Raw genomic sequence first — 18352 nt, 5'->3', positions numbered from 1 at the left:
AAACAGAGTAAGTTCCTGTACTAAGAGAATGGTGAATTCTAATGTTAAAAGCAATGTCCTCAGTCAGAATTGTTCAAAAGATAATCATTATCTTGATTTCAATAATGACAATAGCAATGATTTCAAAAATGAGAATGATAACAATGCTGTTTATGATGGCAATGACATGATGATTCTGATAACAAAGAATATAATGATGAGAAAGACAATACCAACAGTTACATTGAAGATAATAATAAAGATTGATTAGAACAACAATGATGAAGATAACAGTGCTAATGAAGATGATGGAGCAGATGAAAATAACACTGACAATGATGATGAAAGTGACAATGAAGACAACAATGACTATAAAGATGACTGTGATGATAATGAGACAATATTGCTAATAATCATAATGGTAAGGATGAATGTGGTGAATGTGGTGGCACTGATGTTGCTAATATAGATGTGAAGGAAGAAAAGAGAAAAAAACATAATTGCCCAAAATATTTGCTGCTTAAATTAGTAAATAGGTGTTAAATTACAAACCTCCACATAATCTGATAAACATGGACTTTCACCAGGAAGATCAAGAATATCAAATGAAAATATCACAGTATGCTGTGGCTGGATTATCCACACACAATCTTCATTGTTTCCGTAGGAGTTAGGGAAGTTTGTTGATGTAATCACTCCTTCTTTTTGTGCCCGCCTGCCTCCACAACCTTGAAGGTCTAAATGAAACATAAATCAAAAAATGTATTATCTTTGAGAGGGTTAAATGTGTGTTGTTCATGGGTTCTAGGTCAACTGCATGACAAGTAATTGCCCAACAGATAATTGCCAATGGACAACTGCCTGACAGACAACTGCCTGATAGATATCTGCCCAACAGACACGTTCACTTTATCTTTGTCTGTCATTTGGACAAATATTCTTGTACTCAAAAATTGCATTTTTCCTCAGTTTGCTGAAGTAAAGGACCACCAGTTGTTGAAAGGCTTAGCAACTCTATTAACAGTGAAGCTTGTGAAACTTTTTTCATCTTCATTTATATACAATTGTTAGTAGCCATTCATTTTGTTAAAACTCAACATGGAGGGTTGGAACTCTTCTGTAATGGTTACGTTTACATTAAGAACAAGGACTTGTCATCTGGAAATATGTTTTACAGATGTGAATACTGCAAACATAACAACTGCAAGACCAAAATTATACAGTGTGGAGAAAAAATAATCAGCCAGACACATGAGCACATTCATGCTGCAGATATTCTTCATCAAGATCTCTCATCTGTATGTGAGAAAATGAAGGAGAAACCTATTACAACCCAGCAAACTTCACAACAAACTATAACACAAACTTCACAGAATGTTTTGGAAAAAGTCTCTATTCAACTACCGGCCACAAGCACTATTAGGCATTCAATCAGAAGACATAAGCAAGCTATACACACAGTGCATCCTATACCGAGAAACTTGCGTGACATGGTCATTCCAAATGAATACAAATAATATGCAAAAGAGGAAAATTCATTAATTTACTATAATAGACCCAGTGAGAACCGTGTACTTTTGTTTTCTACTGAGAAAAATATGCCACTCTTGCAATTTTAAAGTGATTGGTTTTGTGATGGTACATTCACTGTTTAATCTCTAATTGAATGATTCTTTGTGTCTTTGCATCATTGCCAAATAAATATCAAGCCACCTATGAAAAACTTTTCAGCCAACTTTGGGCTGTTAACTCCAGGTTCAACCCAGCTAATATTTTGATCGATTATGAACAAGCTGCTAAGAATGCAATTACCAAAATTTTTCAAAGGCAATTGTCAAAAGATGTTTTTTCCATCTTTCTCAAGCAGTTTATCAGAAGGTACAATCAGAGGGACAGCAATCAAGATATCAGAGTGATGCTGATTTTGCTCTAAGCATTTGCATGATACCAACCTTGGCTTTTGTGCCAGTAGACAATGTTGTAACAGCATTTGAGCAATTGCAAGAAAATTTGTGCCATGAAGCAGATCCAATTATTGATTATTTTGAAGATGCTTATATCAGTAGAATATGATGGCATAACATTCTATTTGTATGTGGAACATGTATGACTGCATATGAAATGATTTTCCACAAACAATTACTTCCTTGGAAGGATGGCAATAACCATTTACAGGTGAATATAACGTCAAGTCATCTAAATATCTGGTGTTCTCTTCAGGTATTGAAGACGGAACAAGCATTTAATGATACGATCATCAACCAAATGCTGGCAGGACATCAGCTTTCACCCAAAAAGAAAAAATATCAAGATTTAATGTAAAGAATTGCAAATATTGTGGAGGATTGTGAAAATTGGGAAGTGATGGATATTTTGAGAGGAATAGAGTTTTAGTTATTTTTTTACTATTTTCCAAATTACATTATTGTTCATAATATTGATAAATTATCTGTAAATAATATTGTTTTTATAAAATTGTGGTGTTACATGTGGTGTTATGGGCTGTGATGAGCTATGTGGTGTTGGTGGAGAGGGATCGCAGATGAAGCAAATGGAAGTGAAGACCGAAAGGGCGAGCGGAAGTCGGCCACACGCGGATGCGTGGACAGAGAGCACATGTGGGCAGTTCGAACAGAAACGGCGTACGTAGAAGACATGGTTTGATCTGGAGCAATCGTTTATCCCGCCACGGTTGACAAGGTAAGGTCGCTGTATTTCTTTCTCCCTTTTGCTTCTTGTTGTCTTTTTCCTCCATCACACCACAAAAATTTAATGTATTTTCTTTTTTTTTTTTGTTAAAGTTTTACCTTTGTTTCCACAAATAAAACATAAATTCTATTTTTGTACTTTTATTTTACCTTTGAAAAAAATTAAATATTTTTTTTTTATGTTATGCTTTGACAACTAAAAGGTTTTAATATAATTTTACTTGAGTTAATTTTAGTATTTATATTTTTTAGCTTCAATTACTTTAAAGTTATCGGGTAATTTTCCCTCTGGCAGTTGTATTTGTTGTGTATTTGTCCATCTGGCAGTTGACAGTTGGGCAATTGTCTGTTCTGCACTTAGCCATTGGGCACTTGTCTATCAGGCTCTTGTCAATTGGGCAGTTGTCCAGATACCATTGCTCATGAGTAAGAATGGTGTAATGCTGCAAGAACTCATCACCAATTGTAATTGTATTTGATACTGTTGAAAAAGATCTAACTATTATGTCTTACAGGAGAATGGCTTTGGAAGTTTCTGTTCATGATAATCTGACAAGTTCTTTGTGAGGGGTCCCTATTACATGGATAATATATATATATGTTCTGAAGATTAAGGAGTAGTGAAGGGTGATGTTATTTGTCTAGGGGTGTATGGATAAAAGTGACAGTGAGAGGGTCATGTACTAAGGGAAGAAAGAACCCAACAGACTAAACCCTGAGGATCTATAGAGTTAGAAAATAAAAAGAGCCTCATCAAAACTTACTATGACGGAATGATCCAAGAGAAAACTTTCAGTCCAAGAGAGATGGAAGGAGCTAATATATAATAAACTTAACAAGATTTGCATGCTTACCAGTTCAAAGTTTTGAGGATGCCATGTGCAGATATACTACTCTTGACAAGCCAATGAAGAAGCCTCTCTTGATCAACAAGAAATAATATTCAAATACCCTCAAACCACATCCTACTGCCTAATTGAGACATTGAATAATGTAGTCTTAGGTACTCAATAGACAGAAAGGTCATAGTGGAATGCCTTTAATCTTTATTAGAGAAGATATGGAGAATAAACCATAACATATTTTACATTGTTTACAAGAATGAGTGACCAATGTGCATGACATCAGAAAACAGATTGGACATTGAGAAAAGAAAGGGATTCAAGATAAAAGAAGTGATTATTTACAACTGTTTCTATTATCTTCAAGATGTTGGAAATGAAAGAAAAGACTTGATATTTGGCAGAATCAGAGAGATTTCCCTTATAGAGGGTGAAACACACTATTGAGATACATCCTGTAAGAGTTAAAAAGACTGAACAGTTTGGGAAGTAAAAGACTTATCAAAATTAGTCTCCTCTGTTGAGTTGGAGTCCCTGTAGAAGTTTCAGATTTAACGATTGGGTGTAAGCTATATGAGTAATGTGAAACTGAGAGTGGCAGTTTCCATGCTTCATCAACTTTGAGTATAAGTAATAATCAATGTTTTCATTTGCATTCAGTTTCTCTTGATGCTGGTGAGGTTTATTTGGTGTTGCAAATGAGAAGTTAAGAATTTGGCAAGCTGCATCTGCTCTTTCTCTACTAAAAAGGCAACAGAGCCAAAGGGCATAAATGTGTTAACCAAGGCATAACAACATAGTAACAGCCTAGCCATGTGGTAAGAAGCTTGCTTTCTAACCACATCGCTCCAAGTTCAGTCCCACCATGTGGCACCTTGGGCAAATGTCTTCTACTATAGCCTCAGGCTGACCAAAACGTGAATGGAATTGGTAAACAGAAATTGAAAGAAGTCTCTTGCGTGTGTGTGTGTGTGTGTGTGTGTGTGTGTGTGTGTGTGTGTGTGTGTGTGTGTGTGTGTGTGTGTGTGTGCCTTTGTTTCTGTGTTTGTTCCCCAATCACCGCTTGACAACCGGTGTTGGTGTATTTATGTTCTTGTAACTTAGCAGTTCGACAAAAGACACCAACAGAATAAGTACTAGGATTAAAAAATAATTCCTGGGGTCAATTTGTTCAACTAAAACCCTTCAAAGCAGTGCTCCAGCATGGCCACAGTCAAATGACTGAAACAAGTAAAAGAATTAAAAAAAATAAAAGAATTCAACTGAGATACCAAGACCTCTTCTTCTTGGCCACTCTCACTTAATGGTTGTTAAACAAAAATTTCAACAATTTACATGCTTTTACATCTACAATTTATATACAATAGATAATTGTTTTAAAAAAATAATCTTATTTACCTTCTATAGCAGAAAACGATATGTGAAATCCTTTGGCACTGTAACTTGAATCCGTATGAAATTTAATATAGAGATATGGCTCAGTAGATCTCAGTGGTTTTGGTGAACCAGAGTGACAAATTTTTCTCAATAATGCAGCATCTTCTGTTAGACCATTCCTAATCTAGAAATCCCAAAGGTAAAAAAAAATCATGTAACAGTCAACAAGGCAATAAGTTTTGTCATATGATAATTAAAATATAGCAAAATTTTGGATTTATTTAACCCTCAGTCTAATGACAAGTATAGAGTCAATAAATGTGTGATGAATTTATGTTTGAATTTTTAAAATCAAAGAAGACAGTAGTGATGATAAATATTAGTCTATCCTAGAATAATGATTTATACCATCCAGTATTACCTTCACAGAACTAGGTAAACTTGATTACTGGAAGGTAAGTGTATGGTGCAGTGGCAATAACATAGTACAAACTATGGTTAGTTTTCCAATTCTTTTTTAACTCATCTACAATTTCATTAAATGTTACAGTAATGAAATAATTTGATTTTCTTTGGAGCAGATACAATGACCAACTTGTGTAGGGAAGGCGGTATAACCTTTTGTCAATCTTGGAGAGCTGAAAATGAAGTGGAATTCTTAAATACATTTGAACTCAAAACATGAGACAAAATTAAACAAGACAGCTTTTACATGGTCATTTGACCAGCTAGAAACTGCAGTCAAATCTCCTTCAAAACACAATCTCTCATCAAAAGAGAAAAAAACAGGTATAATGTAGTACCTGAAAAAAACTAGATAGGATGCTTGCTCAAAATAACCAAGAATTTATTCCTTTAATGCTTTTAATTATTAACCTTATCCTCTTTAGAAAAGATTTCAAATGAAGCCTTACCTCAATATAATCATAACAAAATATACTAGTTTCAAGTGAAACCTCTCCAAAATGTATGTAAATATCCTGATTAGGTTGTACTTCAATTGTCCACACGCAATCACGGTTATGAGGGTAATTGTGTGGATATCCAGGACTTGTAATTACTCCATGGGTTTTACCACGAATTGTTTCACCACAAACTACCATTTGAAAATAGAGGTAGAATTATTTAAATCGTTATTCAAGAAAAATTCTACAGTTTAAGACAAAAAAAAAACACCACCAAACCTGCATATGTTTACAGGGTGCGATGGGTAAACTGTCGCCATTTTATATTTTTAAATTCACGTATGTGTTGTTTGTTTTTGATTTCTGGAGGCCATAGTTGAAGCCAATGGTGATTTTATTGAATAAATTTATTCTTTAGTATTTCAAGATATTTTTATGTAATTTTGGTAAAATGAGATGTCAGTGTTATTTTCATTTTTGCGTAAATTAGACAATTTATTCGCTACACCCAAAATATATCTAATTCAAGATGTGAGAGAATGAGAAGGAAAAAGGGAAAAGGAGAGAGATGTAGTAACTACAAAGTGAAACCTGATCTTCCAATGAATGGCTATAATGATTATACACAGTACACTTTTTGTATTGAGTGTATATATGCTAGTGGACAACCTATAGACAGAGGAGATGACAGCAACATCATTTCCCATAGCTCAGCACAAATGTAAACACACACACACACACACACACACACATGATGGGCTTCTTCAGTTTTTATCTACCAAATCCACTCACAAGGATTTTGTCAACCCAGGACTGCAGCACAGTAGGACTAAACCCAAAACTACATGGTCAGGGAGGGAAAAGTGTGTGTGTGTGTGTGTGTGTGTGTGCGTGTGTGTGTGTGAGAGAGAGAGAGAGAGAGATCATCATCAGCATTTAACATCTGTTTTCCATGCTGGCATTAATTGGACTGTTTGATAGGATCCAACAAATCTTAAGACCATGTTATGTTCCTATATCTATTTTGTTGTGGTTTCTACAGCTGGATGCCTTTAACACCAATCCCTTCACAGAGTATAATGGGCATTTTTTGTTGCACCAGCACTAGTGAGGTTGTCTAGCAATTTACCATACTAAGAGCCTAAAGGGGCCCCTGTAAGTGAAAAAGAACAGAGAGAGTGCATGATTTTAGGTAAGGTGATGAAAGAGGGTAGAGTATGAAGAGAGAAACATTGATAGTTGTGAGAGGGTGTAGTAGGGAGAATAACAAAGTAGACTATTGGGGGAAGGAGATTGGATAGGGAAGAGGACAGGGAAAGGGATAATGCCAGAGTTTAGTGAGAAAAGGAGGACAGAATGCTAAAGGTAATAAGGTGGGTTGGGTAAGAGATTCCAGGACTAACCCCCATTATAAGGGTAAATATGAATGGAAAGCATGAGAGAAAGGAAACATGGAAGAGAGAGTTTTGGTAAGGTTCTGGAGAGAGAGTCATTGAAGAAAATTAAGGTGTTGGGGTCATGGTGGGGTAGGTCAGAGACAGAGGGATGAGAAAGTGTTGAGATGGCAGAGGGGTTGTGGAGAGAGGTCAATGAAAGAAAATAAGACAGAGAGCACGGGGGGGGGTCAGTGAATGAGCAGGGATGGAAAGAGAGGCTGGAAAATATCATAGTAGTAGGGGTAAGTAGAGTGTAAATGAGGAGAAAGTATGCCAAGTGGGGAAGCTGTGGGGGCAGACACCAAGAGAAAAAGGGAAAGGGAAGCAGTGGATCAATATAGCAAAAACAACGAGAGATAAAATGGGTGAAGAGCAACTTAGAGAAAGGAGAGAATAGAGGGGGAATACAGAGTTAGAGCTATAAGATATGAAGAGGATAGAGGGAGGGGGAACAGAGGTGGAGTGAGAGCAGAGGACAAAAGCATCCCAGGCTGGGAGGCAGAGGAGATGAGACAGACAGTGAAGGAGAGACAGGAAAGGTGCAATGGATGAATTGCAGCAAGAGCATCCCGGTCTTCAATACTACCCTTTGTTAACATTCTTTCTGTCATACTTACCCAGAAGAGTAGGTTTTGTTCCTCTACCAGCTTGCCATGCAAGTATGCATGCATGTGTGCATGTGAGTGTGGTGTGCATATGCAAATAGACAGATAGACATCAGGTATATACAGATAACTTCATTTTTGGCCCACCTATAGAAAACAGGCCAAAATGAAACATACCTCTGAGCCTGGTCCTCCCAACAGTCGAGGTAGACACTAATTGCTGAGTAGAACTGGTTTAGACCATGAAGACCTGTCTATCATGTCAGCATGGAGAATTGACATAAAATTATGGTGAAAGTGATGCTTAGAAACAAACTCTAACAAAATTTTACTTATACAGTCATTATAACACAACAATGATGTACACTAGCTTAAATTATTGACTGATACAAAGCCATAAAGAAAACTTATTGATTTGTGTAGACAATCAGAGCCTGATTGTTTGCCTTTGATCTCCTAGAAATAGCAGCCAAATCTTTTTTAAATCACAGCCTAACAACTTGAGAGATAAACTATACTTGAAAGAAAAAGAAAACAGGATGATCATAGCTGGAACATTTTTAGTTATAATTCTTCTCTATCAATACTCATTAAGGAATAAACAGCAACTAATCACCTGGACATCATGCTATGACAAGTAGTCAGTGTATGTGGATTCTACAAGACTGTTCTTTAATAATTACTGTTTTTATTTGTTGTTTTCTTCGGGAGTGGGGGTAAAATAAGCGACTATACTTTGAATTACTTTTGATGCTAAATTTCTTACCTGGTTCTTGAGCATTCCAGTTTAACCGAAAGCCTGTTTTGGCAACACTGTGATCAGATCGAAATTTTATAAATATCATCTCTCTTGTACTAGTAAGTGACCTGTTTTGAAGCGTATCTAAATTGCAGAACTGGCCTAGAGAAGGGGATAAATTATTTCTTCCGTCATGTATTTCCACATAATCAAAACGACATTCTGTGTCTAATGCTGTAAAATTAAGGTGTATCACCTGAAAATAGACATTTCAAAACTGAATGATACAGTTAGCAAAGCATCCTACTAACATTACCTTCAACAAAAGTCTTACATAAATAAGGAGGGTTTCAAATGTTCTATGCTGCTTTACTTTTTGGGATACCTGTTACACTGAGCCAAAAGAAAAGGTTTGATTAGTTAAAGCATTATTATTAATAATGCTCAGCAATTCTACAATCTGGACATATATTTTATTATTGGCTAACTCTTCCTTTGTTTATAGTTCTGGATGCAGCAGTGAAATTCTTGAAATGGATAGAATCCTTGAAACAATTTCTAAATTTTCAGTTGGATTGTTTTTGAAAAACGTATAGAAACTTTACTTTTCATTTCCTTCAAACCAATATTCTTTCAAGCTGCATGTATACAGAGCATAAGATGATAATTTAAATTGCACATCAGAAGAAAATAGATGTTTGTTCAACACCTACTATTCTACAGTGTTGACTCAGTTGAGGAGAGTATGGTTGGCTGAACACCTCATTGCATCATATCTCCTCTAAACATGTGCACACAGCTAGTGCCCTTGCAGTTTTCCAAATACATGCCTTCACTATCAATGAGGGACCTACCTGGCAAAAATACATCCTTAACATTGCGAGGACCACATCCCAAAGACTAGCCCTTCTCTTCAGGAGAGATGATATTTCAGCCCCTAACATCTGTTGACACTCAACGAAGCTCAAGTAAGATCCACAACAGAGTGCTACTCTTACATCAGAGAGACGTAGACATCCTGGACCATATCCAGAGAAGGGCCACTTGATTGATTGGTATTCAATCACTAACAAGCACATTCCAAGCTCTGGCCTAGAGGTAAGCTCTCTCCTCTCTTTCTGTTTTTTTGATTATTACTACAGTTGGCCTCTGCTCCTTGGAGCTAGCTGGTCTCATGCCTCTACCACTAAGGTGACCCCAACCTATTCATTTCTCCAACTCACATCAGTTGGGTTGCATTCAACCTTTCTCCCAGCTCCAAACTAGCTACTATGCTTAGTCCTTTCTCACCAGAACTTTGGCCCTTTGGAATCTTCTCCCCACTCATGTCTTTCCTGCAGGTGTTAACCCGCAAGAACCGTGGATATTGTTGCTTCCTCCAGACTCAGCAAGTAGAAAAGATAATATGTCAATATTTCATATCAAATCACCAAAGCTTCCTTAAATTCATGTTTAAAACTCATGGTTCTCAACTGCCAAGTACACCTTGCTTTACACAGGTACTGCAGATAGTATAACTATTTGCCATGTTTCATCAATTTGCAGCACTGAATTCAATTCTGAACTTGAGAGAAACCACCCACAGTGATCAGTATCCTGTCCAAAGGAAGATTTATCTTGCATTTACTTAAGCTAAGCAAATCTAGATATAAGTACCAACCTTTGTGATTCAGAAAGAACAGATTGAATTATATCAAGTATACCTTTTCAGACACTTTTGTATATTAAGCATGGAGTAATTTTTGAAAACAAAATCACAGATGATCAAAACAAAACTGAACAGTTGAATGGTTGATGGTTTTACCTGGTTATAGGCATTACACAATCTTTGTGAGCAAAACAATTCTTGCCAGCTCAGTAAACAGTTTCATAGATAAGTATAGCTCAGACAATAATGAGTATTCAAAGCCTAAGATCCAAGATAAACTAACACAGAACTACAGTTCTATATTTAAGAGATGAGGAATTATGTACATTATTTACATTATTTACATGGTGTTAACAACAAACAGGATGAAGACAAATATCCCTCAAATGTAAATAATGTAAATTAACATAGAACTACTCGAACATTCAGCTTCAAACTAGTTTTGTTATAAAATCCAAGCTCTGACACTAATTTCTGCTGCATTTGATGTCTGGTGTGAAAATATCTTGCCCTAGAAAGACATTGAAACCTTTGGGTGAGCAGGAAATCACAATCTTTTTGAGCTCATTGCATGCTAGAGATCAAATTAAAAAATTACTGAACCACTATTACCTTTTGTTTTACTTAGTCATTAGACTGCAGCCATGCTGGAGTACCAGCTTGACAATTTTTAGTCAAACAAATCAACCCCAGTATTTTGATTCATTAAAGCCTGATACTTATTCTGTTGGTCCTATTTGCCAAGCCACTATGTCACATGGACACAAATACACCCTCACTAGTTGTCAAGCAGTGATGGGGGACTAACACACACACACACACACACACACACACACACACACACACACACACACACACACACACACACACACACACACACACAATGGGCTTCTTTCAGTTTCCATCAACCAAATTCATTCACAGGGCCTTTGGTGGCCTGAAGTTACAGTAGAAGACACTTGCCTGAGATGTCACGTGGTGGGACTGAACCCAGAACCATGTGGTTGGGAAGTGAACTTATCACACAGTCATGCCTACACTTATACATGCTTTACATACAAAGCTTGAATAAAAAAAAAACTATTTTACAGTTTTAAATTTAGAAAAAATGTAGAAATCTATTGCTTGCCTTCTTTTGTTAATCATAATTATGTAAAATAAAATTGTGAATAACATGCTTTTCAAGATGCTTAAATGTTACTAAGGATTTTCTACTGTCTTAAATTATATTTTTTATTATCTGAGATGCACTAATATACCTCTTCTAGCAAACAAGTGTACTGCAGTACATCATTCAAGAACCACAGATCTAATATGTGATACTAATGAGAAACAGTTATACAATAGTATTAAAGCTCAGTTGTATTATTAATCAATTTGTCATACCTTGTTAAAGGGTACACGTATAAGCCATTCACAAGTAATTGAATGGGGATAGGTTTCACCTTCCACAGTGGGGTAACTGAGGGATCCATTTAAACTTGTAAAACTGCCTCCACAATCTGAAATTGCCAACGTAAGGATGTCAATTTAACCCTTTTAAGATCATAACTGATGAAAACACAATATTTGAAACCTAACTTTATAACAATGCAGTTAGAAATTCAAAATTAATTATTAGCGATGGAAACAGTATTAATACCAAAAGTTAATCATTATATCCAACTAAACATGGATACCTTGTTAGAACACCAAATACGACATTATTAGCCTTGAGAGATCCTCTCATATAGATGATTGGTGAATAAAAGCTCACACATAGAACATAGCCGACAAAATTCATCTGTCATGAGCGGTGGAATTTCCACATTATATGGTATCATTCTACTGAAACTTATCAGTGGGAAGCATCTGGTGACCACATAGTAGCAAGATTTGATTGGCACACAGTCATCTAGTGCTTTCCACTGATAAGTTACAATGGAATGAAATCATGTAATATGGGAATTGTGACACCCATGACAGCTGAATTTCATCTGCTATTTGGCAATTGCCCAAGTTGCCAGTATTTTGAGCCAGCCTTGTTGGTAGTAATACTGCTTTTATCACTAATAATTAATTTTTAAAATTTTCTATAGTTGTTGTTGCATAAATAATAAACCAATGTATAGAGTTACATAAAAATTTGATAATAATCAGTTTCTGTATCAATTGTTTCATTATAAATTAGTTTGCTTACTGTTTGATCAAAAATCACTCCTCTTCAAAAATTCCCAACCTACTTGCTGGTACATAATTAATTCAAGCATAGCAAATTTAAGAAATATTTATCAATTTTACAGATCTCAACAGTTCACAGAAACTAGCCCTCAAGCCATAGTTTGAAAGGAGAGTATTTTCCACTTAAAAGCTGCTCATTAATCATATCTTAAATTATTTGCTCTCTCTCTGAGAGAGAGAGAGAGAGAGAGAGAGAGAGAGAGAGAGAGAGAGAGAGAGAGAGGGGGGAGAGAGAGAGAGAGAGAGAGAGAGAGAGAGAGAGAGAGAGAGAGAGAGAGAGAGAGAGAGAGAGAGATTTTGCTTTGCTGTTTGAGTGACCCTGTCAAAATAAAAATCTTCTTCCAGTATTGCTTGCAATCTTCAAAGCATGCATATATCTGTTAAACAAAAGAAGCTGAGAAGTATTTAAACACTCAGGATACAATCTACAATGTCAATTAAGCCACATATTTGTGGCTTACTCATTGAAATGGATTACTACAGAATGTGATTAACATAGTAGATAACAAATGTCTTACCTTGTACCTGTGCTTGGCAGCGTGACCCAGTAAATGAAGAGTTGCATAGGCAAATATAAGAAGTTCCTGAAACTAAACACGTTCCTCCATTTAAACATGGATTTGAAGAACAGGCACCTGCATTTTCACTACAGTGCTCACCAGTAAATCCACTAGGACATACACAAGTGTAAGAATTCATTGACACAGCCTGGAAAATAAATTTTACTGAATCAATGTTAAAGGAATACTTCATATACAGACATCAATGAAATCTCTCATAAATATCTATGATTTGAGGGATCACAGCTAAAGACTGGACCGCCTTCATGCTTTGAGCTAAAAACAACTCCTTATATCCAACCAGATTATTGTTTATAGACATGACCAGCAGATAGAAGGTATCAATAAAAGGCATCAGTTTAACTTGTTACTCTATAACATTCACACATATTTTCAAAGATTTGAACAAATTAAGTTATTATTTAAAATATCATTTCAGACAAATTCATTCATTATTTTAATAAATTTTCTAACCTTTATAGTAAATTAATGTGGGTTTTTTTAAATTCTGAGGGTTTTACTTTCTTGAAGTTATGCTCCTTAGCCCAAACCTGTCTGAAATTTGTCTCTCCTCCCTTTAAAAATTACGATTTAACTCTCATTTCTGTTACCGATTTAAGCATTTAATCTCACGGTTTAAACACTGCTGTGTTTCTTTCAACTTTTTTTCTAAAAACCCAACGACTTTGACCAGCGTGATGTACTGCTGCCTGTTTCTCTCTCTCTCTCTCTGAATCACTACTTTCTTTCCCCCACTTCCTCTTCGACTCGTACGTGTCCCCAAACCTATTATAACCAGTTCACTTTCCAACTTCATCCCAATTCGTATTGGAATTTCTATGCTGATAGAACCCACGACAAAGCTTTCTTAGCCCGGCGTCCGCACTCCCACCCCCTCCACCAGTACCGGAAGTTTGATCATCTTTCATCCCTAGCTGTCTCCCGTGAACACTGCTAGTGACCTTATACCACCCCTCCCCTCTTATCGACCTTATAGCACATAAAGATTGGGTAGTATATGAAGGTTGTAGGTATTGTTTTGTTTATTAATTCTGCCAAATGCAAGCTTTCTTTTCAGGTACACGACACTGCTTTCCCCCATCCCAGGGTCACACGGGCCCACTCCTCTGACACCCACTCCTCCCACACTGTCAGGATTGGCACTCTCAACGTCGGCACGCTGAAAGGTAGGTCTGGTGAGATTGTTGAGATGCTTGAACGGCGACGCGTAGATCTGTGCTGCATCCAAGAAGTAAGATGGAGAGGAGGTTCTGCGAGGTTCCTCACACGCAAAGAACACAGGTACAAGATTTTCTGGGCAGGGAACACTGACGGGGTCGGGGGCGTAGGAATACTTCTAGCAGAGAAATGGGTTGATAAGGTAATCGAGGTAGTTAGAGTATGTGACAGAGTACTTAAGATTAGACTAGTGTTTCATCATAGGCTAGCTACTGTCATCTCAGCCTATGCCCCTCAACCGGGGCTACCGGATGGGCTGAAAGACCAATTCTATGACACCCTCTTGCAAACTACCTCGTCGACAAGTGACAGGGACCTTCTCTTTGTGGCTGGTGACTTCAATGGTCATGTTGGACGTCGTGCTGGAGGCTTCCATGGCATACATGGAGGCTATGGCTTCGGTTCCCGCAACGAGGAGGGAACCAGACTGCTGGAGTTCTGTCATGCAACCGATCTTATGGTTTGCAATACCAACTTCAGGAAACCTGCCTGTCACCTAGTCACCTACCGATCCGACAGACACTTTAGCCAAATCGACTACATCCTCGCCAGAAATAGGGAAAGAGGGCGGCTTATAAATGCCAAAACCTTCCCTGGCGAAGAATGTACACCCCAACACAGATTAGTAGTTAGCGACTTCGGGATCAAGGCAAAATGGGTGCCCAGAAGTAGACCGGCTTGGAGGAGAAGGGTTTGGAAGCTTAAAGACCCTGCAAATGGACAGAGACTTAGAGACATGTTACTCAAAGCATTTGACGAAATAGAAGGGGATATAGCATCATACAATGTGGAAGACAATTGGAGATTTCTGCAGGACAACCTGCTGAGAGCCACCGACCAGATCTGTGGCTGGGGTAGAGTCCCCTCTCGACCCAGAGTAACGTGGTGGTGGAACAAGGAGGTAGACAGGGCTATTAGACAAAAGAAACAGGCTTGGAAGGACTGGAAGAACGGTGGCAGCAGGGAATTGTACCAATCTGCCATAAGGGAAGCTAGGCGACAGGTTTATTTAGCCAGAGGGGAAGCAGATAAGAAAAGATTTGCCAATGTTCTGCGCCGTGAGGACCAAAGACTTGAGGTATTTCGTGTTGCAAGACGGTGTAGGAGAGAGAATACTGATGCTGTAGGAGAGAAATGTGTTCGCATGGATGATGGTACGCTTGCACTAAATGAGGTTGCAAAGAAAGAGGTCTGGACATGCCACTACGATAGATTGCTTAATAAAAAGAATGAATGGGAGAAAGAGAGTCTGCCGTATGTCGACCCAACAGAGGGACCAGCTATCAGAGTTGACAGTACCATGGTAGATAAAGCAATTAAGAGTATGAAGACAGGGAAAGCCCCCGGCCCATCAGGAATCACTGCAGAGATGCTCAAAATATCTGGCAGTGTCGGCTATAGCCTAGTCACCCGTATTACGAACCAGGTGATACACGAAGGACTCATACCCAATGACTGGTGTAGCAGCACCATAGTCAACTGCTCCAAAGGTAAAGGTGACGCTTTAGATACAAATAATTACAGAGGCATCAAACTGTTAGATCATGTTATGAAAGTTACGGAGAGGGTCATAGCCCAACTAATTAGGGAGTGAATCAATTTAGATGAGATGTAGTTTGGGTTCGTGCCAAGTAAAAGCACCACTGATGCCATATTTCTAGTAAGACAGCTGCAGGAGAAATACCTAGCCAAGGATAAACCTCTGTACCTAGCTTTCGTTGACATGGAGAAAGCCTTTGACAGGGTCCTCCGATCCCTTATCTGGTGGTCAATGAGGAAACTTGGGATAGAAGAATGGTTAGTGAGAGCTGTGCGAGCCATGTACAGAGATGCTGTCAGTAAGGTGAGGGTTGGAAATGAGTACAGTAATGAATTCCGGGTAGAGGTAGGGGTCCACCAAGGTTCTGTCCTCAGCCCCCTCCTATTTATCATAGTCCTCGAGGCAATCACAGAGGAATTCAAGACAGGATGCCCCTGGGAGCTCCTCTATGCTGATGACTTTGCACTAATTGCAGAGTCACTATCAGAACTAAAGGAGAAGTTTCAGGTGTGGAAGCAAGGACTAGAATCGAAGGGCCTTAGAGTCAACCTAGCTAAAACCAAAATCCTAATAAGTAGGAAGGCAGATAAAACACAAACCCCTTCAGGTAGAGGCCCTGCTCAGTATGTAGAAAAGGAGTAGGTAGTAACTCTATAAGATGTACCCAGTGCAAGCTATGGACACATAAGAGGTGCAGCAATATCAAAGGCAGGTTAACTAGGAAGTTAGTTTTTGTATGTGGCAGATGTTCAGGTGCAATAAACACTGTAAACAAACAGGAAATAACTTCTGTCTCATTCCAGGGAGAAAAATTAGAGGTAGTTGATAGCTTCCGCTATCTGGGTGACCAAGTTAGTAGTGGGGGTGGGTGCGCTGAAAGTGTAGCTGCTAGAATAAGAATAGCTTGGGCAAAGTTCAGAGAGCTCTTACCTCTGCTGGCGACAAAGGGACTCTCACTCAGAGTAAAAGGCAGACTGTATGACGCATGTGTATGAACAGCCATGCTACATGGCAGTGAAACATGGGCTGTGACTGCTGAGGACATGCGTAAGCTCGCAAGGAATGAAGCCAGTATGCTCCGCTGGATGTGTAATGTCAGTGTGCATACCCAACAGAGTGTAAGTATCTTGAGAGAAAAGCTGAACATAAGAAGCATCAGTTGTGGTGTGCAAGAGAGGCGATTGCGCTGGTATGGACATGTGGTGAGAATGGACGAGGATAGCTGCATGAAAAAGTGCCACACCCTAACAGTTGAGGGAACCCGTGGAAGAGGTAGGCCCAGGAAGACCTGGGCTGAGGTGGTAAGGCAAGACCTTCGAACATTGGGCCTCACCGAGGCGATGACTTCTGACTGAGACCATTGGAAATGTGCTGTGCGTGAGAAGACCCGGCAAGCCAAGTGAGACCTAAATCCAAGGCCTCTGCCAGGGGTGTAGCCAGCCCACTCATGCGTACCTTTTCTACATTGGACACGAAACTCAGCTTGCGAAGACTTATTGGCGCAAGCGAATAGCAAAATCGGGATAGCACCTGTGCCCAGCGTCGCCTTTCTGGCACTTGTGCCCGTGACATGTGTAAGGATTTTCGAGCGAGATCGTTGCCAGTGCCCCTGGACTGGCTCTTGTGCGGGTGGCACATAAAATACACCATTTTGAGCGTGGCCGTTGCCAGTACTGCCTGACTGGCCTTCGTAGGATTTTCGACCAAGATCGTTGCCAGTGCCCCTGGACTGGCTCTTGTGCGGGTGGCACATAAAATACACCATTTTGACCGTGGCCGTTGCCAGTACCACCTGACTGGCCTTCGTGCGGGTAACACGTAAAAGTACCCACTACACTCTCTGAGTGGTTGGCGTTAGGAAGGGCATCCAGCTGTAGAAACTCTGCCAAATCAGATTGGAGGCTGGTGTTGCCATCCGGTTTCACCAGTCCTTAGTCAAATCGTCCAACCTATGCTAGCATGGAAAGCGGACGTTAAACGATGATGATGATGATGATGATAAGTGTTATTTTGTGGACAGATTATATCTTTTTTTAACTGAACTTTTAACATAATAGTAAATGAAATTAGTTTCTCTATAAACTTATACAGTCTGTAAATTTTCAACTGAATGTACTGAGTGATGAATTCTAACTAGAGATTTGCCTTGTCTTGGATTCACAAGTGTCTTGGACATTTTTAGACCAAACAGAACTCCCCCCCCCTTCCTCAGGTCTGACTGCAACCAATTTCTTCCAGAGAGACAGAGAAATACACGAAAAGAAAGAGACAGACAGACAGCGGGAGAGAAAAATAAATTCCAGTACAGAACTGGTACTTATTTATAAATCCCAAAAGGATGACAAGCAAAGTTGACTCTGAAGCAAAGAACTGGAATGGATACAACAAGGCAATCTTTCTGACATACTAACAACTCAACAAATTCACAGCTTAAATGAGAGACTTATTTTACATTGAACATTATAGGAATGTCTCAAATCGAATTAGTACAGAACATAGAGTGATTCATGCCAAATACATATTATGTATTTTTCATTTTGTAAATTTTTTCACA

At 38.5% G+C, this 18352-nt stretch overlaps 1 protein-coding gene across 1 annotated transcript in view; it reads right to left on the bottom strand.

Moving 5' to 3' along the window:
• LOC106881670 (cubilin) overlaps positions 1–18352 on the bottom strand; it is a 217162-nt gene that overhangs the window by 143976 nt on the left and 54834 nt on the right. Inside the window, exons 15-20 of the mRNA XM_052967022.2 lie at positions 12978–13167; positions 11626–11741; positions 8619–8847; positions 5821–6002; positions 4928–5090; positions 532–716 (exon numbers count right to left, since the gene is read on the bottom strand). Of these exons, the coding sequence (XP_052822982.2) occupies positions 532–716; positions 4928–5090; positions 5821–6002; positions 8619–8847; positions 11626–11741; positions 12978–13167 (1065 nt within the window). The remainder of the gene's footprint in view (positions 1–531; positions 717–4927; positions 5091–5820; positions 6003–8618; positions 8848–11625; positions 11742–12977; positions 13168–18352) is intronic.

This window comes from Octopus bimaculoides, chromosome 4, assembly GCF_046866305.1.
Source record: "Octopus bimaculoides isolate indiv1 chromosome 4, ASM4686630v1, whole genome shotgun sequence".
NCBI classification, from domain to species: Eukaryota; Metazoa; Mollusca; class Cephalopoda; order Octopoda; family Octopodidae; genus Octopus; species Octopus bimaculoides.
This window is presented reverse-complemented; position numbering and strand designations above follow the sequence as displayed.